The sequence below is a fragment of the Phyllobates terribilis genome, unplaced genomic scaffold (genome assembly GCF_046119375.1).
Source record: "Phyllobates terribilis strain yellow unplaced genomic scaffold, ASM4611937v1 Scaffold_1__5_contigs__length_1240528914, whole genome shotgun sequence".
Lineage (NCBI taxonomy): Eukaryota > Metazoa > Chordata > Amphibia > Anura > Dendrobatidae > Phyllobates > Phyllobates terribilis.
Genome location: NW_027362761.1, coordinates 559,547,076 through 559,574,682, shown reverse-complemented (window position 1 = coordinate 559,574,682; position 27,607 = coordinate 559,547,076). Strand labels below are relative to the sequence as shown.

The following is a 27,607-nucleotide window of genomic DNA, read 5'->3' as shown; positions in this document are numbered from 1 at the left end:
GCCCTGTCTTCACCTCTGTATACGTAGATACACAAGTCATTCCAAACTTTATGCATAAAACATAGAGAATTTATTTGTCCTTTTACATCTTGTGCATTGCTGCTCCGAGATAACGCCGGCACATTATGTACATTTCCATCTGTTTTGTATATTACAGTGCATTGTACACAGATATCTTTCCCTGGACACGACGACAGATTCATATATAGGTACGTACAGTGTAATAAGAGATCCGAGCTACCTACTATGTGCAAGAAGTGACGGCTGCGCCGAGTAAAGATGGCCACACACACCGCCGTCTTGTCGGGTAACTTTGGCTCAGGTGCAATTGGAGTGGTTCTACTTTGTTTTTTACTAATATTATAATTGTGTCTGTTGCACGCTAAAAGTCGAGTCTTGCTAAAACCCACCATGGGGTCACATGTACTAAAAGTGGCGCACCAGCCTATAAAAATAGTGCCGTGCGTTCCACGACGTGACACATGCCTACAAATGAAGTCAATGTGGAATCACCGTGAAAGCGTCACTCACTTTTTTTTTTTTACAACACAAGGACTTAATAAATATGGCGGCGGTAGAGCCTGGCATAGCGGCACTGACAGGTAGTCACCAACTCTGTAGTAATATTACATTATTTGGGCTTTTATTTTTTATTAATCACCGGGTTTATAATAAATGGGAAAAGTTATTCTAAAGTTATAAAAAAGTAGAATCACACATCATAAATAGAATATACATTACTGATATGGGGGATCAATATAGCCTGAGGGAATGGGAACATGGAGTGCTTAATGCCATACGGGACGGTGGATGATTAGGGGAGTAGTGTTTAAAGGGGAAATGTCAGATAAGGCTCAGAAGATATCGAGTCCATGAGGCTTAATTTGTAGGGAAAAAAAGAGGCGTCCACTAATCCTGTTCACCAGAAATGTGTTGTTGGAAACGTTTGGGTGATGCCAAAAGGGTTTAGGCGTCTGTAGACCCCAAGGTTTGATCCACTGTCAAAAAAATACATTTCGTGTTCATTGTGCCGCAGAAATGTCCATCTTCAGCTACATCTGAAAACTCTTCCCAACAGCTCTGCCACCCAGGATACAGCCCCTCACTAGACCACCAGGAGTGATGAAATGGGTCACCCGGCGTCGCTCTCTACCACATCGGAAGAGATCAATGCCGATGACGTTACGACCCCACACACATGCTAGGATGCCTACATAGTTGGCAGATATCGTTCAGGTGTCCCATCAGCTCGATATCTGACCTATCATGCACACGTCTTGGCAGGCGCATGGGTTTGGAACGTCATTGGCACCGATCACTTCTGATGAGGAAGCGTTAACACATTCAGATTAAATCCTTACTTGCTCTAGACCTCCAGGGATACTAACATTAACTCTCTCACCACACTAGACCACCAGGGATGCGAACATTACACCCTCTCAATACACTAGACCACCAGGGATGCCAACATTACACCCTCTCAATACAGTAGACCACCAGGGATGCCAACATTACACCCTCTCAATACAGTAGACCACCAGGGATGACAACATTACACCCTCTCAATACACTAGACCAGCAGGGATGCCAACATTACACCCTCTCAATACACTAGACCACCAGCGATGTCAACATTACACCCTCTCAATACACTAGACCAGCAGGGATGCCAACATTAACTCTCTCACTACACTAGACCTCCAGGGATACTGACATTAACCCTCTCACAAGACTAGGCCATTAGGAGTGATTAAAGGGGTTGTACACTACTTTATATTACCCCCCAATGTATCCCCCGGGGGCCCCTAGGACTTTTTGTAAATACCTTATGTTGCAGATACTACCTGTGAGCGGCGCTATCACTGGCCGCTCACAGGCATCACGTGACCCCCGCTGCAGCCGGCTCTGACATCTGCTGATGTCACAACAAGTGCTGGCTGTAGCCGGGGGTCTTTGTCTTCTGTGTTCCAGGTGGATGCCAGGCTGTGGGTGGGGTTACCCCCCTGCGTCACACCCGGCATCCACCGCCCGCACGCTCTGCCTCTCCCCATTCATTGGGAAAGTGCGCGGTGGATGCCGGGTGTGACGCAGGGGGGTAACCCCACCCACAACCCAGCAGCCACCGCGGGGACCCCAGTGCTGAGTCACGCCTCACTTGTCGTGATGTCAGCGCGGGGTCACGTGATGCCTGTGAGCGGCCAACGATAGCGCCTCTCACAGGCATTATCAGCAACAGAAGGTATTTACAAAAATCCCCGGGGGGGATACATTGGGGGGGGGTAATATAAAGTAGTGGACAACTTCTTTAAAGTAACTCCTTTACTGTACTAGACCCACGAGGGACGCTAAGGTTAACGCTTTTCTCTGCCCTAGACCACCAAGGATTTTAAAATGGACCCCTTCAGTACACAGACCACTAGGAAGTCACAAGGGAGTTTCACTCGTGGAGCAGAGCTGCAGTAGGTTCTTTATGACACCCTACCCAATAAGGTTGGCCCATTAATTTTCTATGTGGATCCTAGGAAAGAAGGATGGCGGGGAGGGAGCTAGTGATCCAGTCTCAAGCATTTCCTAAGATTGCCAAAGATTGGTCCGGACGGAGGGGTAATCAGTGATATCACACGAGGGGCTTCTCCAGTACGGAACGAGGATGGTTCTATGACTGCAGGGGGAAATCAGAGATCGGTAAGGTGGAAGACGTCAGAAATATATATTTTTTTTACTCGTTGTTCTCCTGAATCCGGCGATGTTCTTCATTTGTTCCTGCGCTTCACCGTTCCTGAGATATCGCCCTCTGTTTCCCTGTATATATTTCAAACTTTTTTTCAAAGTGGGCGTGGTCTTCAGCTCTCTGTGGGTGGTTTCTTGTTGACCGAGCCCAGTTGGCCAACTAGACTAGATTTATATACAGGGAAGAAGGGACCATATCTCGGGAATGGAGAGGCGCAGGAACTAAAGAAAAACATCACGGGATTCAGGAGAACAGCGGCATTTAGAACAAGAAAAAAAAATTAAATATTTATGACAAGTGACAAAGAAGTTGTCCACTTGAGACAGTCCTTGTTAGAAAGATTTGACAATAGTCTGATCACCAAGTTTCCCCTTCTGGCGATGATCTGTGTGGAAGCCTGATTGTAAGTGTTCAGCTAGTGCCACCACAGGGGAAATTAGGTATTACACAACGTCCAATCAAATCAACGAGGTGTCTATGTAATGCAGGACAGGAGAGAGAGAGATGCTCTTTATTTTTGCTCTCCCCTCTGATCAAGAGATGATGAGACCCCCATTCTCATATAAGGGTAGGTTTTCTAAACTAGGCAATGTAGAAAAAAAAAATAATTGCAGTCCTATGTAAAACCATGTGATCTCACCACGAGGTCTACCAGATGATAAACTCAGCTCTGCTACATCGGTCCTGTTGCTTTAAATCTCAAGTTTATATTTACAGCAAAATCTAGAAAATTAAAGTCACGGAAAATACTGTTCTGCGTCCGATATAAGTCAAATAGTAGAAAAAAAAAATAAAATCAGAGACGTTCTCTGTCCCCCGATCTCAGAGTCTCTGACTCTACAATTAAAACACGGCGCGGACGCCGGAGGTTTCCTTATTCTTGGCCTCAGGAGGATCGCAGCACCATGTAAACCTTTTCTAACGTTTCTTTCTTTTAAAAAAAAATAAAAATAATAACATTTTCTTTGCAAAAGGATCAGGTACTGCGGAGTCTCCAACTTTTTTTTCTTTACCTTAAGATTTGGCATCTTGGTCCTCAGATTTTACAAATCTATACATTTGTTTATTTATTTTTTTCCTGGATTATCATATTGATAAAAATAAAACAAAAAAATAATTGTCTTTTTTTTTTTTTTTTTTTTAAACTTTGTTGAGAAAGTCCAGGTGGAGGATGTCGGGTATGTGAACAGTGTCCAAGGTGATTAACGACGGGTTAAAGGGGAATAAAACCGGGAACATGTACTTTGAGTCTAGCAGCAGCTGGGGAGGGTCTTTTCGGTCCTGTAACTGGGCCTGAAAAAAAAAATAGAATCAATTATTAATCATTATAATGAAGAATAATTATTCACCCCTTCCATCGTGGACTTTTTGCACTTTGTTTTTTTTTCCCCTTCTTCCAAGAGCCGTAACGTTATTATATTTACCCGGATGAATACTTTTCTTTTGTAGTTTTGAATTACATCATTCATTTTACCATATAATACTTTATTGTACTGAAAAAATGATCAAAACAATTCCAAGTGGGGTGAAATGGTGAAAAAAAAACAATTCCGCCATTTTTGTTTTTTTTTTGGTGTTCATTAAAAGCAGTAAAAATGATTCTTCAGGTCAGTACGATTACAGCGACACCAAACTTAAAGTTTTTTTGTATTTTAGTGTCTATAAAAAATAAAGTTACGGGTCTAAAAAATGGCGACAAATTTTAAAGATTTTTTTTTCCAGCATTCTGTGATCCGTAACTCTTATTTTACAGTCAATGGCCTTGTATGAGGGCTTGGTTTTTGCGTGGCCAGCTGACATTTTTATTGCTACCACTTTCGGATTACATATGTTATGATCGCTTTTTGTTGCCTTTTTTTAGGGAGTGCGACAATCGAAAAACAGCAATTCTGGTATTTTTGTTTTTAATTGTTGTTAGTCTTTACAATGTTTTTGTATAGATTAATTTTTTTGATAGATTGGTATCTTAAAAGACGTACAATACCAAATGTGTTTATTTTTTAAAAATACAATAGTAAAAAAAAAAATACCAAAATATGTATTTTTTATTTATATTTATTTTTTAATTAAAATTACATTTTTATTGATACCATTTTAGGGTTACATACGTTTTGATCGCTTTTTGATGCATTTTTTTTAGGTAGTGCAACAATCGAAAAACAGCAATTCTGGTATTCTTATTCTTACTTTTAGTCTTAGTTTTTTTGTTTGTTTTTTTAGTCTCAATATTGTTGTACAGATTAATTCATTTTATTTTTTGACAGATTGTTCTTTTACAAGACGTGCAATACCAAATATCTTTATTTTTTAAAAATACATTTTTTGGACTATTGTATTTTTTAGCCCCCTTAGGGGACTTGAACCTACGATTGCTTGTGATGTACAGCAGTGCTTCACTATTACAATATACAGTGAAGGATGATCTCCCATGAAGCGCAGCATGTGACTGGGCTTCACAAGAGGACCAAGATGGCAGAGGCGCAGGTGTTCAGCAACCCATCTGCACCCCATGATCACGTTGTGAGGGGAACGACTGATGTCAGTAATGGAGGCCGAAATGCGCCACTGTCAGGGACTGACAGCTCTTAAGGGGCAACGATCAGAGCTCGCTCCAGTCACTGCTGATAGGGGCAGAAGCATGTTTATACAAGTGGTGCAAAGGAGACGCCTCTGGCAGCCACTTATCTCCAAGAGAAACAAAGGATTAGGCATGGTAAAATCCAACATGTCTGATCCTTGTTTACCCTAACATCTTTAATCAGGAGACCCCCCCATATACACTGCTCAAAAAAATAAAGGGAACACTCAAATAACACATCATAGATCTGAATGAATGAAATATTCTCATTGAACACTTTGTTCGGTACAAAGTTGAATGTGCTGACAACAAAATCACACAAAAATCATCAATGGAAATCAAATTTATTAACCAATGGAGGCCTGGATTTGGAGTCACCCCCAAAATGAAAGTGGAAAAACACACTACAGGCTGATCCAACTTTAATGTAATGTCCTTAAAACAAGTCAAAATGAGTCTCAGTATTGTGTGTGGCCTCCACGTGCCTGTATGACCTCCCTACAACGCCTGGGCATGCTCCTGATGAGGTTGTGGATGGTCTCCTGTGGGATCTCCTCCCAGACGTGGACTAAAGCATCCGCCAACTCCTGGACAGTCTGTGGTGCAACGTGACGTTGGTGGATGGAGCGAGACGTGATGTCCCAGATGTGCTCAATCGGATTCAGGTCTGGGGAACGGGCTGGCCAGTCCATAGCTTCAATGCCTTCATCTTGTAGGAACTGCTGACACACTCCAGCCACATGAGGTCTGGCATTGTCCTGCATTAGGAGGAACCCAGGGCCAACTGCACCAGCATATGGTCTCACAAGGGGTCTGAGGATCTCATCTCGGTACCTAATGGCAGTCAGGCTACCTCTGGCGAGCACATGGAGGGCTGTGTGGCCCTCCAAAGAAATGCCACCCCACACCATTACTGATCCACTGCAAACCGGTCATGCTGAAGGATGTTGCAGGCAGCAGATCACTCTCCACGGCGTCTACAGACTCTGTCATGTCTGTCACATGTGCTCAGTGTGAACCTGCTTTCATCTGTGAAGAGCACAGGGCGCCAGTGGCGATTTTGGCAATCCTGGTGTTCTGTGGCAAATGCCAAGCGTCCTGCACGGTGTTGGGCTGTGAGCACAACCCCCATCTGTGGACGTCGGGCCCTCATACCACCCTCATGGAGTCTGTTTCTAACCGTTTGTGCAGACACATGCACATTTGTGGCCTGCTGGAGGTCATTTTGCAGGGCTCTGGCAGTGCTCCTCCTGTTCCTCCTTGCTCAAAGGCGGAGGTAGCAGTCCTGCTGCTGGGTTTATGCCCTCCTACGGCCCCCCCACGTCTCCTGGTGTACTGGCCTGTCTCCTGGTTGCGCTTCCAGCCTCTGAACACTACGCTGACAGACAGAGCAAACCTTCTTACAACAGCTCACATTGATGTGCCATCCTGGATGAGCTGCACTACCTGAGCAACTTCTGTGGGTTGTAGAGTCCGTCTCATGCTACTACGAGTGTGAAAGCACAACCAACATTCAAAAGTGACCAAAACATCAGCCAGAAAGCATTGGTACTGAGATGTGGTCTGTGGTCCCCACCTGCAGAACCACTCCTTTATTGAGGGTGTCTTGATAATTGCCAATAATTTCCATCTATTGTCTATTCCATTTGCACAACAGCATGTGAAATTGATTGTCAATCAGTGTTGCTTCCTAAGTGGACAGTTTGATTTCACAGAAGTTTGATTTACTTGGAGTTATATTCTGTTAAGTGTTCCCTTTATTTTTTTAGCAGTGTACATCAGATTAATCTAATGAGTGTGAGCACCTTACATGCTGACAAATAGGACTCACCTGAATACTCCGGATAAAGGAGACCGTCACACGTTCCTCAAACTCATTGACCGGGGTGTACAAGTTCAGAATCTTTACTATCTGTTAAAGGAAGAAAAAATATTCAGTTTTGGGCCAGGACATGGCCGCGCACGTGTATATGCTCCAATGCAGAATACAGAGTCAGCGCTGACTTGGTTTCTTGCTTCCCATAGGGATAAACGTGACTTTTGCAATCAATTTGTTTATTGCCTCAAAGCATCTAAATTAAAAGGTGGAGCAGCTCCGATTAAAAATACGCTATTGTACTGTGTACACAGCTCCTAGGCAGATTTATGTGTCTCCATGGTGACAGACAAACAAAACCTAGTCCCACCCTGCAGTCACACATAGGGTAATGGGGGGGGGAGGAGTCAGACTACACAGGGTTTTGTTTGGTAGTCTGTTTCCATGGAGGCATATTGATCGGTATAGTAGCTGTATACACTAAATGGAAGGAATATATATATATTTTTAAAGGTAACTCTGCATTAAAATTGCATAAAGTACCGCATGTTAACCCGAGGCAATCACCTCCCACCCCGGTAACACTCAGCGCTCACCTGCTGTGTGGTCAGAGCGGTGCACAGCGAGCAGATGGCCTCCGCATCCTCCTGCGTTTTCTTCTTCAGCTGCAGGAGTTGTGCTGCATGGATCAGCGGCTCCATGGTCTGTGCGGCTCCGCTGTTGTGCAGGTTCTTCCCCCGCAGCCATTCCTCCAGCTGACTGATGTTATACCTGCAGGAGAACCACAACATTTTCCACTATTAAGAAAGGTTTTCTTCAAAATCTGCTGATCTAACATGTATAGAGCGGTCGGGCTGCCCCCAAACGTCCACTGCTGGATTACACATGTGGGGCAGTGACTTCTCATTACGAATACTTAGCCACTACATTTCTTCAAGGCAGCGGGACAGGTAGATGGGCCATCGGGGCTCTAAAGAAGGAGAATGTGTAGGAACGAGAAGTAGATGCAGGAACGCCTGTTCCCAATTATCCCCCTGTGTACGTGTCGGCGATCACCCAACAAACTAAAAAAAATGTTTCATGATTGGGGCTTCAGCAAAAAAAAAATCATGGTTATTGGCAGCATATCACCTGGTGTAAAAAGGTGATGTGCCGCCAACAATGTACCCATCGCTGTCCCCATCTTTGTTCCCAATTATCCCCATGTGTATGTGCTGGCGATCACCCAATGAACTAAGAAAGTGCTTCATCATCGGGGGTTCAGCAAAAAAAAAATCATTGTTATTGGCAGCATATCACCCGGTGTAAAGAGGTGATGTGCCGCGGACAATGTACCCATCGCTGTCCCCATCTTTGTTGGTCCTTTTGACTGGTAAATGGGTGCTGAACATGTTATATAATAGGTCAGAGATCGTTAGGTGCCATGATGGGCTGAAACTGGCACTTCTAATGCACCACCATTAGGCAGTGTTTTTTAAGTTTCTTTTAAATTTTGGAGTATGTTGATCTTCAGTTTTTTTGTTGAGTTTTCTCAACTCTAAGGTATTGAGTCTTTCAGACATATCTGGCGTATTCGCTACGTTTTTGAAGCACCGGTGGTTTTGTTCCTGAAGCGTTTTCTTTATTGTCTTTTGAGTCATTTTTGTGGCGACTTTGCAGCCAGCATATATTTTATTTTTATTCAAATCTCAACTATAAAATAGCAGCAACCTCCAAGGGGACGCCGCCTGAAGAATGGACACTTATTTCAGATGCTTCATGGCTTAAAAAGCCTGAAGTGGTTGAAAGAAGTTACAGAAGACGGAATGTCTGCACCGCATGTTGTTTAGACGTGTTCATTCATTTGTTATGTTCATTCTTTCTTTTTTTAAGGTGGAAAGACACTGTGTGCACATTTCCACCAATTTTTGCTAAAAAAAAACGGAGCAAAAAAAACTCAGTGAGAACACACTCGTAGTGGATCCACTCCAAAATCCTCCTAAAAAATGCTTCAAAACACTTTCTATAGGAAAATCACTTTTTTTTCTGAAGAAGTTTTGAACATTGCCTAGTATAAAAAAAAAAGAAAAGCCGTCCAATGAAAAGACTTCAGGAAAAAAAGAAAAAACAACAACTTGACAACGGCTCAAAAAACCCTGTGTGAACATAGTCTAACTCTGTCCAGAAATTATATATACTTACACGGTTTGAACTGGTGTGCAATTTGGGGGGTAGGGGGTGTTATTGTTCTTTTTTTAATTTCTAAATAGAAAAAGTAAAGCTGTATATATAAAAGGATGGTGTTGCAATCAAATGTAAAGAGATACTGTAAAGACCTGTTATATATCTATATACAAATTATTGTTTTATAGCTGATTTGTAAGATTGTTCTATATCCTTTATTATCAATAAAAATTATCTGATTGAAAAAAAAAAAGTAGTGATATATACAGTACTAGTAGTGAAAGACATAAAATCATCTTTCCTGCCTCAGATTAGACACTATTTGTGGACAGATCACTTTAACACCATAGAAATAACAATTTTTATAAAGTTATTGATTTTTGGTACTGGACAACATTTTAAAAAATGCTTAAAATATATTACATAAATATATATATTACATAAATATATATATATATATATATATATATATATATTATATATATTACAGACCAAAAGTTTGGACACACCTCATTTAAAGATTTTTCTGTATTTTCATGACTATGAAAATTGTACATTCACACTGAAGGCATCAAAACTATGAATTAACACATGTGGAATTATATACTTAACAAAAAAGTGTGAAACAACTGAAAATATGTCTTATATTCTAGGTTCTTCAAAGTAGCCACCTTTTGCTTTGATGACTGCTTTGCACACTCTTGGCATTCTCTTGATGAGCTTCAAGAGGTAGTCACCGGAAATGGTTTTCTCTTCACAGGTGTGCCCTGTCAGGTTTAATAAGTGGGATTTCTTGCCTTATAAATGGGGTTGGGACCATCAGTTGTGTTGTGCAGAAGTCTGGTGGATACACAGCTGATAGTCCTACTGAATAGACTGTTAGAATTTGTATTATGGCAAGAAAAAAGCAGCTAAGTAAAGAAAAACGAGTGGCCATCATTACTTTAAGAAATGAAGGTCAGTCAGTGGGAAAAATTGGGAAAACTTTGAAAGTGTCCCCAAGTGCAGTTGCAAAAACCATCAAGCGTTACAAAGAAACTGGCTCACATGAGGACCGCCCCAGGAAAAGAAGACCAAGAGTCATCTCTGCTTCTGAGGATAAGTTTATCCGAGTCACCAGCCTCAGAAATCGCAGGTTAACAGCAGCTCAGATTAGAGACCAGGTCAATGCCACACAGAGTTCTAGCAGCAGACACATCTCTACAGCAACTGTTAAGAGGAGACTTTGTGCAGCAGGCCTTCATGGTAAAATAGCTGCTAGGAAACCACTGCTAAGGACAGGCAACAAGCAGAAGAGACAAGTTTGGGCTAAAGAACACAAGGAATGGACATTAGACCAGTGGAAATCTGTGCTTTGGTCTGATGAGTCCAAATTTGAGATCTTTGGTTCCAACCACCGTGTCTTTGTGCGATGCAGAAAAGGTGAACGGATGGACTCTACATGCCTGGTTCCCACCGTGAAGCATGGAGGAGGAGGTGTGATGGTGTGGGGGTGCTTTGCTGATGACACTGTTGGGGATTTATTCAAAATTGAAGGCATACTGAACCAGCATGGCTACCACAGCATCTTGCAGCGGCATGCTATTCCATCCGGTTTGCGTTTAGTTGGACCATCATTTATTTTTCAACAGGACAATGACCCCAAACACCTCCAGGCTGTGTAAGGGCTATTTGACCAAGAAGGAGAGTGATGGGGTGCTACGCCAGATGACCTGGCCTCCACAGTCACCAGACCTGAACCCAATCAAGATGGTTTGGAGTGAGCTGGACCGCAGAGTGAAGGCAAAAGGGCCAACAAGTGCTAAGCATCTCTGGGAACTCCTTCAAGATTGTTGGAAGACCATTTCCGGTGACTACCTCTTGAAGCTCATCAAGAGAATGCCAAGAGTGTGCAAAGCAGTCATCAAAGCAAAAGGTCGCTACTTTGAAGAACCTAGAATATAAGACATATTTTCAGTTGTTTCACACTTTTTTGTTAAGTATATAATTCCACGTGTGTTAATTCATAGTTTTGATGCCTTCAGTGTGAATGTACAATTTTCATAGTCATGAAAATACAGAAAAATCTTTAAATGAGAAGGTGTGTCCAAACTTTTGGTCTGTACTGTATATATATTATATACATACATATATTTATTTTATGCCTAAGGAGCAAAGTGGAGCTCCAGATTTCAGCCATTTTTAAAATCTGCCATGGTTGTGGCATTTTTTTGCTCATCTTTTTTTTGGTGTCTTTCTATTGAAATTCAGTTGATTTTCAGTTTTCAGCCACCAGGTGGTGCTGTGTTGAACTGTGTTCTAAAAAAAAAATTCCAAGTGGGGGTAAAATCGCGCTAAAAACTCAATTCCGCCATTGTTCACTTAGTTTTGTTTTTACGGCATTCAATGGGCGATAAAAGTATGATTAAAGTGAAACCAAACTCGCATTGTTTTTCTGTTTTTTTTTAGTTTTTTTCTTTATATTTTAGTGTTTAAAAAAATTCTGAATTACGTAAAAAAAAAAAAAATAGGTTTGTGTAACTTTTTCATTTTTTCCAATAATAGAGCTGGGAGAGGGCTTTTTTATTTTTGTGTGCACAGCTGCCTTTTTAATTATACCATTTTGGAGTACATATCAAGTTTTGATTACTTTTTATTGCATTTTTGGAGTAAGTGCAGTGACCAAAAACTGAAAATTTTTGCTTTCGGATATTTTTTTTAACGTACGGTTTAATTAATTTTATATTTTGATACATCTGGACTTTTACAGACGCGACAATATTAAATATGTTTATTTATTTTTTTAGATTTGAACTGGGAAAAGTAGAGCGATTTATACTGGTTATTTCTTAGTCCCTGTAGATGACTTGAACCTGCGATCATTTGATCACTTGTGCTTTATACTGCAGTACTCAATGGAGTTTTGCAGTATATAGTGAAATTAATGTTCTCCTACTAAGGCCATTCACATATATTGCTGGGATTCATAGGAAGACCAACATGGCAGCAATGGGGGGCCCCAGCTGCCATGTTATCCCATCGACACACAGCCGGGGAATGTGTGTGGGCTGATGGGAGCCAGGAAAAATGCACACCAGAACCATTGAAATGCTCTGTGAAGAACAGCTGAGGGAATGGGTTAGTGATCAACGCCAGGCAGCTGCCGCTAAAGGCACATAAAATTATGGGATGCATTAAAATAGGCATAGATGTTCATGACAAGAACATTGTTTCACTGGTGCGGCCACACTTAGAAAACTGGGTACAAATTTGGTCTCCGATATGTAAGAAGGACAGAGCTGAACTAGAGCGGTGCAGAGAAGAGCAATCAAGGTTATTAAGGGGATGGGTATCGGCCATCGTTACCTGAGCTGCATGCCGGTGCTCCAGGAGCAGACGTCCTTCCTCAGCAGCAGGTTGTTCAGGGCTACGGCATTGATCATGTAGAAAAGCTGCTTGAAGACCTGTTGTATGATCTCCGGGTCCAAGCCGTGTTCACACATGATGCTGTTAAATAAGTTCAGCTGACGAATCACAGCTTCCAGGCTGTACGAGTTGTCGCCTCCGTCCACCATGCTGGACGACCTTTTCCGATAACCAGTCGGCTTCACTCCTGACAAACCCTGGATGCTCTCATTTTCCAACATGGCAGAAACTACAAAGGAAGACGAGATAAATCACTATTTTCACTAGCTGCAGAAGGGTCACGGTCACCCTCTACGAGCCCATTTATTAGCTCACATCCCAATATCTACAGCAGTAATCTGCACACTATCCTACTGGACAGGAAGCATGCGAAATCATTGCTGATGCCGCTGTAATCACAGGACATTATCTGCTAGATCCCCTCCACAGACGGGTCACGGTCACCCTCTACGAGCCCATTTACTAGCTCACATCCCAATATCTACAGCAGTAATCTGCACACTATCCTACTGGACAGGAAGCATGCGAAATCATTGCTGATGCTGCTGTAATCACAGGACATTATCTGCTAGATCCCCTCCACAGACGGGTCACGGTCACCCTCTACGAGCCCATTTACTAGCTCACATCCCAATATCTACAGCAGTAATCTGCACACTATCCTACTGGACAGGAAGCATGCGAAATCATTGCTGATGCCGCTGTAATCACAGGACATTATCTGCTAGATCCCCTCCACAGACGGGTCACGGTCACCCTCTACGAGCCCATTTACTAGCTCACATCCCAATATCTACAGCAGTAATCTGCACACTATCCTACTGGACAGGAAGCATGCGAAATCATTGCTGATGCCGCTGTAATCACAGGACATTATCTGCTAGATCCCCTCCACAGACGGGTCACGGTCACCCTCTACGAGCCCATTTACTAGCTCACATCCCAATATCTACTGCAGTAATCTGCACCCTATCCTACTGGACAGGAAGCATGCGAAATCATTGCTGATGCTGCTGTAATCACAGGACATTATCTGCTAGATTCCTCTACAGACGGGTTTTAATGACTTGTTTAGGGTAAGTATCTACTGTATGGATCTAATATTTATCTTTCTCATATCTATCTGAAATCTATCCACAGTCACGAGAAAAATTAAGTACACCCTCCTATAATTCTATAGTTTTACATATCAGGACATAATAAAAGAAAAAAAAACGTCCAGTCCTTAGGTCTTAAAATTATGTACATACATCAGATGAACAACGATATATCCACCGTGTCATTATTTATTTACAAAAAACTAGGCCAAAGTTCCGAAGCAGGGTATGAGAAATTAAGTACACCCCTATTGCTTCCATAGTATTTAAGAGGGTAAATAACAACCAGGTGCTACACATGTAATATCCTTGATTAAATGTTTATCAGCAAGTGTGACCTATGTAAAAGCAGAAGTTTTGGCACTTTGCTGGTCTGGAGCATTCAGGTTTGTGTTAACGCAATGCCAAGGAGGAGAGATATCAGCAATGACCTTAGAGAAACGATTGCTGCTGCCCGTTCTTCTAGGAAGGGATATAAGGACATTTAAAAACAATTTGGATCCATTATTCTACAGTGAAAAAAAATGGAAAACATTTGACAATCTTCACCATGAATTGGTGGCCCAAAAAAAGCACTCCAATGTCATTCCATACAATGGAAATTGCACAAGACCCAAGAGCTACAGCTCATACACTAAAGGCCTCTGTTAGCAAGCTAAATGTTTAAGTTCATGACAGTACGATTAGAAAAAGACTGAAAAAGTAGGATATCTTGTTTGGAAGGGTCGCTAGGAGAAAGCCTCTTTTTTTCCAAAAAGAACACAGCAGCACGACTAAAGGTTGTATCTGAATAAACCTCAAGACTGAAAGAAGGTCCTTTTAGAAAATGAGACCAAAGTGAAAATGTTTGGCGTAAACCAAACTCAGCATATCAGCATAAACACCTGATAGCAACTGTAAAGCAGGGTGGTGGAGGGGTGATGATTTGGGCTTGGATTGCAGCTACAGAACCTGGGCAACTTGTATTTGTTGAGTCGACCATGGACTCCTTTATATACAAAGTATTCTAGAGTCAATTGTGAGACCATCTCTCTAAATGCTAAAGATTGGCCAAAAACTGGATCATGCAACAGGACAATGTCCGAAGCACACCAGCAAAGCTGCATCAGAACGACTTAAAGAGAAATGAACCGCGGTGTTTCAATGGTCCAAGCACAGTCCAACGCTGTCCGGGGGGGCCTTAAGAGAACTGTGCAGAAACGAAAGCCCACAATCCTCAATGTTTGTAAAGAAGAGAGGGCCGAAATTCCTCCAGAACGATGGGAGACTGATAAAGAGGACATGAACATTACTGCCACCTATTGGATAAAGTCACACAGAAAACGATCACTGCAAGTTATTCCTGCTGAAGGTGGTCCTACGGGCAACTGATTCATGGGGTGTACTTACTTTTACATACACCACTTCTCTATTTTGGCCTAATTTTTGGTAGATAAATAATGTACCGGTAATTTTTTCATATGTGGATGCTCATCTGAGGTTATATTGACATAATTTTAAGACCTACTAAGGACCATATGATTTTTTTAATATTATTATGTCCTTATATGTAAAAGCATAGAGTTCCGTGAAGGTGTACTTAGATAGATACAACCATGAGAAAAGCTATTTTGAGAAAGTCTCATTGTTAGAGTTGATGTGAATCGAGCCAGCCCTTTACTTCCTCCCCGCCGAGATAGATACTGAAGGTAGATAGATACTAGAGTTGGTTAGAATTTATCACACATCCCATTCCAACAGTCACGACAGTGGTCTGTGGCCTCTGGGCGGGAACACGAGTACCACCTCTTACCTGCCGGAGTCCGAGGCGTCCAAAAGAAGAGTCGTGGAGGCCGGCAGGAAAGAGGCGGTACTCTCACTCATATGCAGCGGCCACAGACCACCGTCATGGCCTATGGAACAGGATTCGTGAAAAAATTCGAACCAACTCTAGTGTCTATCTACCTACAGTATCTATCTTGGCAGGGAGGAAGTAAAGGTCTGGTGTAATTCAAGTCTCCTCCTTCTCTGTCCTTTCCTTTGGAAAGCTGAGCGGTTTGCTCCAGTCCATCATATGTTGAGTCCGTCCCGCTCCCCACGTTACCTATCATGGGCTGCAGCATGCCTTCCGCGATCTTTATCAGCTGCTGGTAGATCTGGATGGATAAGTCGCTGAGGACCTGGCGATACTCCGTGAGGTCGAAGTTGCGGAGGCAATGCTCGTTCTGCTTGGGAGAGTTACTCGTCATGAAAACCTGAAAAAAATGAATTGGGATGAATAAATTATACAGTGTAATAAACGGTATTTAACCTATTAAGTACACACCACTTTGGGGCCTTAATGACCCTGTAATATATATTTTTTTCTAGATGACTTGTAGTTTTTACTTGGACCATTTTGAGATACTTTTAGTTTATTAATCGGCTTTTATTCTATCTTTTGATGTGATGGGGAATGCTAGAAGAGCAAAAAATGGCAATTCCTTTCTAATTGGCCAATAAGAATGATACACCTGAGTGTCTTTGGTAGGCACTTGACTGCCTTGGTGCCCGGGGTACAATGGTCTCAAAGAGGGAGCTGGTTCCATGCTCAGACACCCAAAGGATTAAACTGCTGGGATCGGAGTTCTTTTTGACCACGGCAGTTGCGGAAATGGATGCAATTATTTTTACCTAAACATATGTATTTTGGGCTAAAAATCATTTTTGCAATTGGGGTTCTTTAAAAATTTTGCACCGTTTGGCTTTTACAGGCTCTTTGGTTTCTCTGCGCATTGCTGGCTGCAGAATGAATTAACAGAGCATCCATCAGGGAGTTGGTTCTGATAAGTTTGTAACTATATTTTTCTGATTATCCCTCAGCTGATTTGGGACAACATCAAAAGTTCAACTCAACTTTCATGTGGTCTGTGGACATAAATCAACACAGGAGGAGTTCAGAAAAAAAACAAATGCGAGAGTTACAAATTCTCCAGGCAAAGTAAAGCTCGCTGACTGATACTTGGATGACTCATTCTGCATCCATTGATAGAAAGTGTAACACAGATTCTATAGATGGCAGGAGGCGAAAAATCGTTTTAATGAAACACAATAACAAAATAGATTTGTAGCCCGAAATACATGCATGAGCCAAACAGCCGTACTTTGTCATAAAAAAAAGTCCCCTGAAAGAGTCAATATTCTTTACATCTGTCGCAATGTCCAAATTTGAGCACTGCCATCAACGTCCTGGCACTTCTTATCCACACTGATCTCAATAGAGGAAGTGATGTGATGATGATGGCTGCCGGTCTGGCTTATTTCAATAGCTAAGCCAGCCCACTTCTCCAGCGTGGATGATTCAGAGACAGAGAAGGGGCTGACTTAGCTAGTGAGCTGAGCCGGACAGCCAGTTCCTTTCATCACATGACATTGGGGTCAAAATGGAAATGAAGCTGCCAGGACCAAGAGAGGGGAGAACGGAATCTGGAACATTGTGGCATATTACAACAATGAAGGACAGTTCCATTATTTGCTGTAGGCGATGATATCTTCTGCCATAGGTGACCATACACTCTTCACAGTAACCCCTGTTGTCCAGTCACTGACTGTAAGCACTGTTACCTCATGGAGCAGTCAGATTACAAGCTTTATATGACTGAAGGGACCGGCTCACCTCATCCCCGCTGTATTGCTTCAGACAGTGGAGGAGACGGCTGGAGTTGGACAGCCAGAAGGATGTCATCTGGAAATCATCGTTGTGTTTCTGTCAAACAACAAAAGTAGTAATAATTAGACAGAGAAAGGAAAAAAAGTCAAGAGCCAAAATTGTGTGCTCTGTCCCTCTGTTATTCTTCTGGGAAATATCTACCTTAATTTTATATTTGGGTGTTACCATTCCTCTTGTTAATGGGGTGTGAAATTGGGATACACCCTATTAAAGGGGTGATAGTTACAGAATCCTCCAAGTATTTGTGTATTTCCAGGAGGAACAACAGAGGAGCTGCGATAGGCAAAGTACTAAGAAAATAAGCTCCATTTTATGAGGACAACAGATGAGTCAGGAGGGAGGAGAAGTCACTAATTATCTCTAATCCACAGATAAGGCAATAAGTGTCTGATTGCTTGGGGTCCCCACCCACCACTGTGAGCCCAACATTCATGAGAATCTGTGCAGCGGTCGCACTTGTGCCCTCTGGGTTTGATAGTCCGTCTGTCTCATAGACAAGGAACGGAGAGAAGTGCGCATGCGCAAACGCAGCCCCATTTAAAGGGTGTGTGTTATCGGACTTGGTACCGTAAACGTCGGCTCCATTAATTGCTGTAGGCAATAACATCATTAAACATAGGTGGCCAGGTGTTCATACACTCTTCATGGTAACCCCTGTTGCCCCATCACTGACTGTAAGCGCTGTCACCTCATGGAGCAGTCAGATGACGAGCTTTATACTACTGAAGGGACCATATTTTGGACTAGTTCCCATAACAAACTGCAGAATTATGAATTCAGCTCTGGGTATTAATGCAGTAATAAAGGTTCAAACTAAGTACCTTCAGCACTTTCTTGATGCCGTTGATGGTGGAGGTGAGGAGGGAGTGGACCTTCTGGTCGTCGTTGATGTAGTCGGCGTGCCTGATACACATGAAGAGGATGTACGCCGGCAGGCACGGCACGCTCGTAGATATCAGTTGTGGCTTCAGATCTGACAGAAGAAAGGAACCGGTCACTCCCAAGTCAGTAGACCACAATGTGAGGACCCCATCAAACAGCCCCCCATATCTCAGCTTCATAAAAATCAACCCTGAAGTTTTTTTTTACAGTGTCGAGTTCTCAACATTTCCGACCTGCAATGAGGTTCCTGATGAGGAGATGCTCATCCTCCTTGTAAAACTCCAACATCCCCTGGAAATCCTTCTCGATGCGCTGCACCGTCACCTGTCTGCTCAGTTCGGACTTCCTCCTCTCCGGCTGTATGATGTCCGCCGCTCCTGTATGGCAAAAGGGAACATATAACATGAGGAACAATAGGATTGAGATGCTCCTGACTAAGCAAACATGGCTCCTGCAAATATTTCAGAGCCTACCGTTTTGTGTACACAGCTTCTATGCAGATCTATGTGTCCATGTTGTAACAAGCAAAACTCCCTTTCACCAGTCACTTTCTTCTTGCAAAGGATGGTTCGGCGTGTAAGATCAGTCCAAGGGACAGTCCAGTCCAAGATTAGTCCCAGTCCAAGGGACGGTCCCAGTCCAAGATCAGTCCAAGGCTGCGGACGTGACTGGTCTGATAAATTCAGCAGCTCGTGTGAATGTAGCTTAAACAGGTTTGTCTGTGCTCTGCTACCATGGAGACACATAGGACTGCAAAGGAGCTGCATACATAAAACGGTTAGAGACCATCTGAATATTTACTTTCATTGTTTACTTTAGAAGCACTGAATTACTAAAGCAAAATTGGTCATAAAGGCGACCCCCTGCCGTTCCACAGAGACGACATCTCGTAGTGCCGCCGAGCACATTACCTTCAGATTCTTGCACTTTCTTCAGATAAAGCTTGAGTTGTTTTTTCAGTTTCTTCTCGTTCTTTTCAGACTTCTCCAGCAATTCCTTCAAGTCCTGATGGGAGAAGTGAGAGGGTTAATAATTCATCAGCTCTTCTATTCCCAAATGGAGACATTCAGACTTCAGTAATTATATATACGGCGAAACCACAACCATAAGGCATCCTCAGAAGTGTCGAGCCGTACCATAAAGTGCGGACCTAAAGCGTGTTCTCTTTTCTATATTTTAACATACTGTCCTGTACCTTATACTATATAGAGCCATTATACTGTATGGAGGACTATGTGGGGCCATTATACTGTATGGAGGACTATGTGGGGCCATTATACTGTATGGAGGACTATGTGGGGCCATTATACTGTATGGAGGACTATGTGGGGCCATTATACTGTATGGAGGACTATGTGGGGCCCATTATACTGTATGGAGGACTATGTGGGGCCCATTATTCTGTATGGAGGACTATGTGGGGCCCATTATTCTGTATGGAGGACTATGTGGGGCCCATTATACTGTATGGAGGACTATGTGGGGCCATTATTCTGTATGGAGGACTATGTGGGGCCCATTATTCTGTATGGAGGACTATGTGGGGCCCATTATACTGTATGGAGGACTATGTGGGGCCCATTATACTGTATGGAGGACTATGTGGGGCCCATTATTCTGTATGGAGGACTATGTGGGGCCCATTATACTGTATGGAGGACTATGTGGGGCCCATTATACTGTATGGAGGACTATGTGGGGCCCATTATACTGTATGGAGGACTATGTGGGGCCCATTATACTGTATGGAGGACTATGTGGGGCCCATTATACTGTATGGAGGACTATGTGGGGCCATTATTCTGTATGGAGGACTATGTGGGGCCCATTATACTGTATGGAGGACTATGTGGGGCCATTATACTGTATGGAGGATTATGTGGGGCCATTATACTGTATGGAGGACTATGTGGGGCCCATTATACTGTATGGAGGACTATGTGGGGCCCATTATTCTGTATGGAGGACTATGTGGGGCCCATTATACTGTATGGAGGACTATGTGGGGCCATTATTCTGTATGGAGGACTATGTGGGGCCCATTATTCTGTATGGAGGACTATGTGGGGCCCATTATACTGTATGGAGGACTATGTGGGGCCCATTATACTGTATGGAGGACTATGTGGGGCCCATTATACTGTATGGAGGACTATGTGGGGCCCATTATACTGTATGGAGGACTATGTGGGCCATTATTCTGTATGGAGGACTATGTGGGGCCATTATACTGTATGGAGGATTATGTGGGGCCATTATTCTGTATGGAGGACTATGTGGGGCCCATTATACTGTATGGAGGACTATGTGGGGCCCATTATTCTGTATGGAGGACTATGTGGGGCCCATTATTCTGTATGAAGGACTATGTGGGGCCATTATACCGTATGGAGGACTATGTGGGGCCCATTATATTGTATGGAGGACTATGTGGGGCCCATTATACTGTATGGAGGACTATGTGGGACCCATTATTCTGTATGGAGGACTATGTGGGGCCCATTATTCTGTATGAAGGACTATGTGGGGCCATTATACCGTATGGAGGACTATGTGGGGCCCATTATACTGTATGGAGGACTATGTGGGACCCATTATTCTGTATGGAGGACTGTGTGGGGCCATTATACTGTATGGAGGACTATGTGGGCCATTATTCTGTATGGAGGACTATGTGGGGCCCATTATTCGGTATGGAGGACTATGTGGGGCCCATTATACTGTATGGAGGACTATGTGGGGCCATTATACTGTATGGAGGACTATGTGGGGCCATTATTCTGTATGGAGGACTATGTGGGGCCCATTATTCTGTATGGAGGACTATGTGGGGCCCATTATTCTGTATGGAGGACTATGTGGGGCCATTATTCTGTATGGAGGACTAGGTGGGCCCCATTATTCTGTATGGAGGACTATGTGGGGCCCATTATTCTGTATGGAGGACTATGTGGGGCCATTATTCTGTATGGAGGACTATGTGGGGCCATTATACTGTATGGAGGACTATGTGGGGGCCATTATACTGTATGGAGGACTATGTGGGGTCCATTATTCTGTATGGAGGACTATGTGGGGCACATTATACTGTATGGAGGACTATGTGGGGCCCATTATTCTGTATGGAGGACTACGTGGGACCCATTATTCTGTATGGAGGACTACGTGGGGCCCATTATTCTGTATGGAGGACTATGTGGGGCCCATTATACTGTATGGAGGACTATGTGGGGCCCATTATTCTGTACAGAGGACTTTGTGGGGCCCATTATTCTGTACAGAGGACTATGTGGGGCCATTATTCTGTACAGAGGACTATGTGGGGCCATTATTCTGTGTGGAGGACTATGTGGGGCCCATTATTCTGTATGGAGGACTATGTGGGGCCATTATACTGTATGGAGGACTATGTGGGGCCCATTAAACTATTATACTGTATACTGTTTGGCCCGTGACTTTGTCCAAGTTTTTAATTTTAGCCCTCTGTGTATTTGCGTTTGACATCCATGGCTTATATGGAAAGTCATGCATTTTAACCAATGTCAGGTAATACTATACTTCTCTAGGGGCTGCTGTCTTACCCCTGCAAACATCAGCTTTTTCAGGGGATCTTGAGAACCAGACCTAAGCGCCTGATGGCTCTAATTAAAATGGCAGTGTTGATGACTTTATGAGATATACACCTTTAAACCTCAAAAACACAACCACGTTTTATAAAACAAGCGAATAAATAAATTCCAAGCACTGAGGCGTAGAATTTCCCGTACCTCCATTATGTCACCAGACTCTATTAACCAAAGTATATAGTGTATATCGGCACTGCGACCCTTAAACCTGCTGGTGTGGTATTCTTAGGCGTTAGACACCATATTAACTCCTTAACGACAGGACAATTTTAAATTTTTAAGGTTTCATTTTTTTCCTCCAAGACCCATAACTTTATTTTTCATTTAATTTTCCTTCATCATAGCCATCTAGAGGCTTGTATGTTGCAGGACGAGTTGCAGTTTTGAATTACATCACTCATTTTACCATATAATGGACAGAAAAATGGGAAACAAAATCCAAGTGCAGTGAAATAAAAAAAAATTAAAAATTAATTCCGCCATTGTTTTTTTGGGGTTTTGTATTTACAGTGTTAATTGTGCAGTAAAAAATGACATAGAAACATTATTTTCCAGGTTTGTATATGTATGGCAATACCAAACTTGTATAATTTTTTTTAAAGAAGGTAGGGGGGGCGTAAAAATAATTCAGAAATTTGTAAAAAAAAAAAAAAATAAATAAAAAAAATCTTAGGCCTGTAACTATTTTTTCCTGTGTATGGAGCTGTATGAAGGCTTAGTTTTTTGTTACCACACAGGTTACATATTTTTTGTATATTCATAGATCAGGATGCAGCTATACAGAATTTGTATTTATTTATTCTTTTCATTATTGGCATTACAAAAAGGTGGTGATTCAACTATCTGGGTGTTAAAAAAATAATAAATATATTTAAATAAATATATATATATATTATATATATATATATATATACACATACATACATACATTCATACATATATATACACACACACATATGTATATATATAATATATACACACACAAACACACATATATATATATATATATAATATATACACACACAAACACACACATATATATATATATATATATATATATATATATATATATATATATATTCATTTATTTATTTCTTTGTAGTAATTTATTATTTCAAAACTATTGTTTCTTTGCTCTTCATTTCAAATTATTTTCTTTTTTTTTCATTTTCGTTCCTATAGTGCATTTGAACATGCCAACATGTCAGCCCCCCCCCTTTTTGCAATGGTAGGTAACCCATCAGCATCGCATGTTCAAGCGCCCCGGGATCGAATGTCTTAAATGCCATGGTCAGAGATTGACTGCAGTGTCTATGGGGTTAGGACAGCAGCGATCGGAGCACTTACCAGATTCTCATTGGTGAGCCGCGTGATTTCGTGCTGTAAGCCCAATTCCACCTGCGCCTCTGGGGACAGCTGCATGGCCTGAAGGAAAATTTGATGCTGTTTCTCCAATTCCTCTTTCATTGCTTCGATCTGATCAGACATCGCCTCCACCTCGTCATCATGCTGCTGGCTCTGAGCCTGTAATTGGGCCTCCAGGAGCCTGCGATGAAGACCATAACGTTATTCACAAAATATAATTTCTTTTTACATTCACTTTTCAAACTATTTTATATTTTCTTTCCTGATCCAGCGATTTAAATCCTCTGCATAGATATTTTTAACAAGAATTCTGTCTTCCTGCAGTCACCACTAGGGGGAGGTCACTGCATACTGTGCTATTTTTGAGGTCAATGTAAAATCCATATACATGCAGCTCCTGAGCTCCCTCTAGTGGTGGCTGCCAGAGGCCAAAATGCTTTATTTTAGAGGGGTAAAACTTTCAGGGAGATCAGTGCTCTGACTGGCGCTTCTGTGGCATTGAAGTCTATGCTGAAATCTTGCAATCGGTATAATTTATTTTGACTTTCTTGCAAGAAAGCAGAAAATAACTAGATGCAGTAAAAGGAGAAGAAGGAGGGGACAGACAACCTGGCCACTTGCTTTAAACCTTGATAAGCCAGGCCCAGCTCACCGTCTTCGTTCAGATACCCCCAGTCCTCAGTCTTTCTAGAGAAAAAGGACAGAGAAAACGGAAAAAAAAGAAAAAGATTGCAGGGAAAGACAAGACAAAGAAAAAAAAAGATCAGAAGAAGAGCGAATCTGAAAGTGGACAAGCCTCTACGAGCAGATGCAGCAAGGATACACTATTCTCCCTCTGATACTTTTTTGCTATTTTTGACCCTCACCAGCCAGGTCTTAGCATGTCACGTTCGCAGCCTGTTACCTATTTGTCTCGCAGACACCGTGGTACGCCTCAATGGCGTCATCTTGGTCCATCTCCTTGTTGCTATTGGCCCAGTTTGCTTCTGAATCCTGCATAAAACAAGACATAAAAGTGAAACTTTTGGCACAAATTAGAGCAAATTTGAGAAATTTTGCAATCATGACAATCCCAAAATACTGGAAACCGCGGAGCCGCCCTCTGTTTACCGCAAAGTCATCATTTACCGCGTTCTTGTCGGAGTCTTTCTGCTGCGCGGAGTTCACGATCTGCGTCCTGAGGATCAGCACCTCTTCCTTCCGCACCTCCAGCTCCTCCAGGGCGGACTTCAGCTGGTTCAGGAGGAGGGTGTAGCCGCCGGATTCATCATTGGAGTCCGCGTCCCCTGCTGAATCGGCTATGGCTTTTCTTAACTCGTTTAATTCGTTCTTCAGCTTCTTGTTTTCAGACTCCAGTTCTTGTCTCTGCAGTAAGACGGAGATGTAAGTCACAAGGTGCCGTCAGCCCTGAGTCAGTGAAAGTGGACGGGCCCAAATCTGTACCCACAGTAGGGGCTTCCTTACCTTCAGGTTGTTGTAGGCGATGTCTGTGTCACGGTCTGCGTCGTTTAGTGTCTCAGTGACCTGGATACAAAGAGGATATCATTACTCTGTGTGATACATAACAGCATTAAGGGGTCTTCCCAGTTTACAAATTGTCAGCTATCACATTATGATTGATCGAGGGCTGCCTTCTGGGACCCCCCACTTATCTCTTTTTAAATTGGTAGTCTGATAAGAACTCACTGATCAGTGGGGGTCCGACCGCTGGGATCTGCACCGATCGGCAGCACGGGGCACTTTTATCTTCATGAGAATGCACATGCTCAACAGCCGCTCCATTCATTCCCTATGAGGCTGATGAGCGCTGCACTCGACTTCTTCCGGCAGCCTCATAGAAAATGAATGGACATTCGATATGAGACTCCATTCTAACTGAGGTAAGAATTCAGCGGTTGGAAACCCACGTATCAATGAGTTCTTCATCATCCTCACCATCCTCCTCCTCAATCTCCTCCTCCTCAATCCAATCATCCTCCTCCTCCTCAATCCAATCCTCCTCCTCCTCCTCAATCCAATCCTCCTCCTCCTCCTCAATCCCATCCTCCTCCTCCTCCTCAATCCCATCCTCCTCCTCCTCCTCAATCCCATCCTCCTCCTCAATCCCATCCTCCTCCTCAATCCCATCCTCCTCCTCAATCCCATCCTCCTCCTCAATCCCATCCTCCTCCTCAATCCCATCCTCCTCCTCAATCCCATCCTCCTCCTCAATCCCATCCTCCTCCTCAATCCCATCCTCCTCCTCAATCCCATCCTCCTCCTCCTCCTCAATCCCATCCTCCTCCTCCTCCTCAATCCCATCCTCCTCCTCCTCCTCAATCCCATCCTCATTATCTTCATCCTCATCCTGTGCCAAAAATCAGCCCCACCAATCCTAAGGTGATGACATATCCCAATAATATTAAAAATAATGGGAAAGCTCCTGTAACACAGACGGGCACATTAGTAGACAGTGATCATCTGTGTCTGCAGAGCATTTGTATATTATTGTAGGATTCATAGATCCTTCGTTGTAGGAATCGTTAGGAGGGGTCTTGTACCTTCACAATATCATCTTCGTTATACATGTCAGTAGATGGTTTACCAGGCCCTGTCACTTCCCATAAACATGTATTTTTTTACCTGGTGTAAATGCCGCTGTTCTCCTGAATCCGGCGATGTTTTTCTTTTATTCCTGCGCCTCTCCACTCCAGAGATATGGCCCCCTCTACCTTGTGTGCAAATGGGCGTGGTCATCAACTCGGATCTAACGGCGTTTTCCTGCCCACGCCCATTTGGCTAAAAACGCTAGATTTATATGCAGGGAAGAGGAGGCCATATCTCAGGAACAGAGAGGAGCAGGAACAAAATAAAAACATCGCCAGATTCAGGAGAACAGCGGAATTTACACCAACAAATTAAGATGGCGGGTCCTTCTGGCCTCTGTATGCCAATTCCTGTCTCAGAGCAGCATGCGCTGTACACACATGCACAATTCTCTCCCAGTTAGGGACAATGGAGGCATGCGACTACAAGGACCTGACTTAAAGATGTTGGGATTATATAGTTATTACCTGTCCATGGGATAGGTATGAAATACTAAATGGATACCTGCGACTTCTTATTCTCCTGTTGTTCCTTCTTGTCCAGTTGGTTCTGCAGCTTCTTCCTCTCCAGCTCCAGCTCTCTCACCCTCTTCTGCAGCTTCAGGAACAGAGTCATGTCCATCGCAGCCTTCTCCAGCCCAGCTTCCTGCAAGACGTTCACAAAGAAAGAGTTTACAGAGGCCAAACGTCATAGACAAAGACACGGGGCAGCGGACGGCGGTAGCATCTGGACCGAAATCTTGCAGAAATGCTCTTACCTCCACCTCCTTAATGGTGTCCTCTGTGTCCCCAATCTCAGAGGTGGATATTGAGGGGTAGTTGGAATCTGATTCCAGACTGCTTTGGTTAGATGGGTTTCTGCGATGTCCCGGCGTTTGCTAGAATATAAGGGGGGTAAATAAATATACTCACAATCAGGAGAAACTATGTGGTTGGACACATTAATAAAATGGCAAGTCAAGTGGCTCTGCATCTTTTAATCTGTTATACTTAAGTCTAAAATTCTGCACAGATTAATTTCTTAATATATCTTTATGGCATTTGTAGCTTCGTTTTTTTCAGATACAGAGCTCCCAATTCCCTGCACACAGAGCTAAATAATTACTAACTGCCTGAAGCCACCACTAGAGGGCGCTCACTGCATACGAATGGGTTCACTAAAGCTATCACTATGCAATGAGCTCCCCCTACTGGTGGCTACATGCAGCCAGTAGATTATCATTTAACTCTATTCTCGGAATTTGGAGTTCTGTAAAAGAAAAAATAAATGAATTAATTAAAAAAAAATTAAAAAATAATATATATATATATATATTTATTAAGAAATTAATCAAAAGATGATTTTGAACCAAGTTGGATGAAAAATAGCTTTTAAAGGCAAATATTTACTTAAGATAAAAAAAAATTTAAGCGGGACTTGTCACTATTATTTTCCCTATTACACAAATCCTTTAGGTCAGGGATTCCCAAAGTTAACAACTAAATAAATGTTTCACGCTCGCCCCCAATTCAATTATTGTGTTTTGTTAACTAATTTGCCACTGCCCCCATGCCAGGCTTGTATAAGGCGGCTTGAGTTTGCCGCCCTTGGTATATAAATGAAAGCTTGCGATCAGTGAAGCCTGGTTGGTGATCACTTTAAGTCGGGGGTTGGGGTACCTCTTATCATTT

The 27,607-nt window shown here is 42.7% G+C and overlaps 1 protein-coding gene across 2 annotated transcripts in view; it reads right to left on the bottom strand.

The window, feature by feature from the left end:
- Positions 1-621: 621 nt before the first annotated feature.
- Positions 622-27,607, bottom strand: part of MYO5B (myosin VB) — a 255,729-nt gene continuing 228,743 nt past the window's right edge. The window contains exons 25-40 of one of the 2 annotated variants that reach the window (XM_073680474.1): positions 26,695-26,814; positions 26,442-26,582; positions 24,816-24,875; positions 24,480-24,716; positions 24,256-24,344; positions 23,961-24,038; positions 23,334-23,532; positions 19,272-19,365; positions 18,594-18,737; positions 18,300-18,451; positions 17,425-17,514; positions 15,874-16,024; positions 12,634-12,922; positions 7,722-7,896; positions 7,141-7,221; positions 622-4,024 (exon numbers count right to left, since the gene is read on the bottom strand). In XM_073680474.1, the coding sequence (XP_073536575.1) occupies positions 3,872-4,024; positions 7,141-7,221; positions 7,722-7,896; positions 12,634-12,922; positions 15,874-16,024; positions 17,425-17,514; positions 18,300-18,451; positions 18,594-18,737; positions 19,272-19,365; positions 23,334-23,532; positions 23,961-24,038; positions 24,256-24,344; positions 24,480-24,716; positions 24,816-24,875; positions 26,442-26,582; positions 26,695-26,814 (2,253 nt within the window). In that variant the 3' untranslated portion in view covers positions 622-3,871. The remainder of the gene's footprint in view (positions 4,025-7,140; positions 7,222-7,721; positions 7,897-12,633; positions 12,923-15,873; positions 16,025-17,424; positions 17,515-18,299; positions 18,452-18,593; positions 18,738-19,271; positions 19,366-23,333; positions 23,533-23,960; positions 24,039-24,255; positions 24,345-24,479; positions 24,717-24,815; positions 24,876-26,441; positions 26,583-26,694; positions 26,815-27,607) is intronic. The other variant, XM_073680475.1, reaches the window with a different exon arrangement.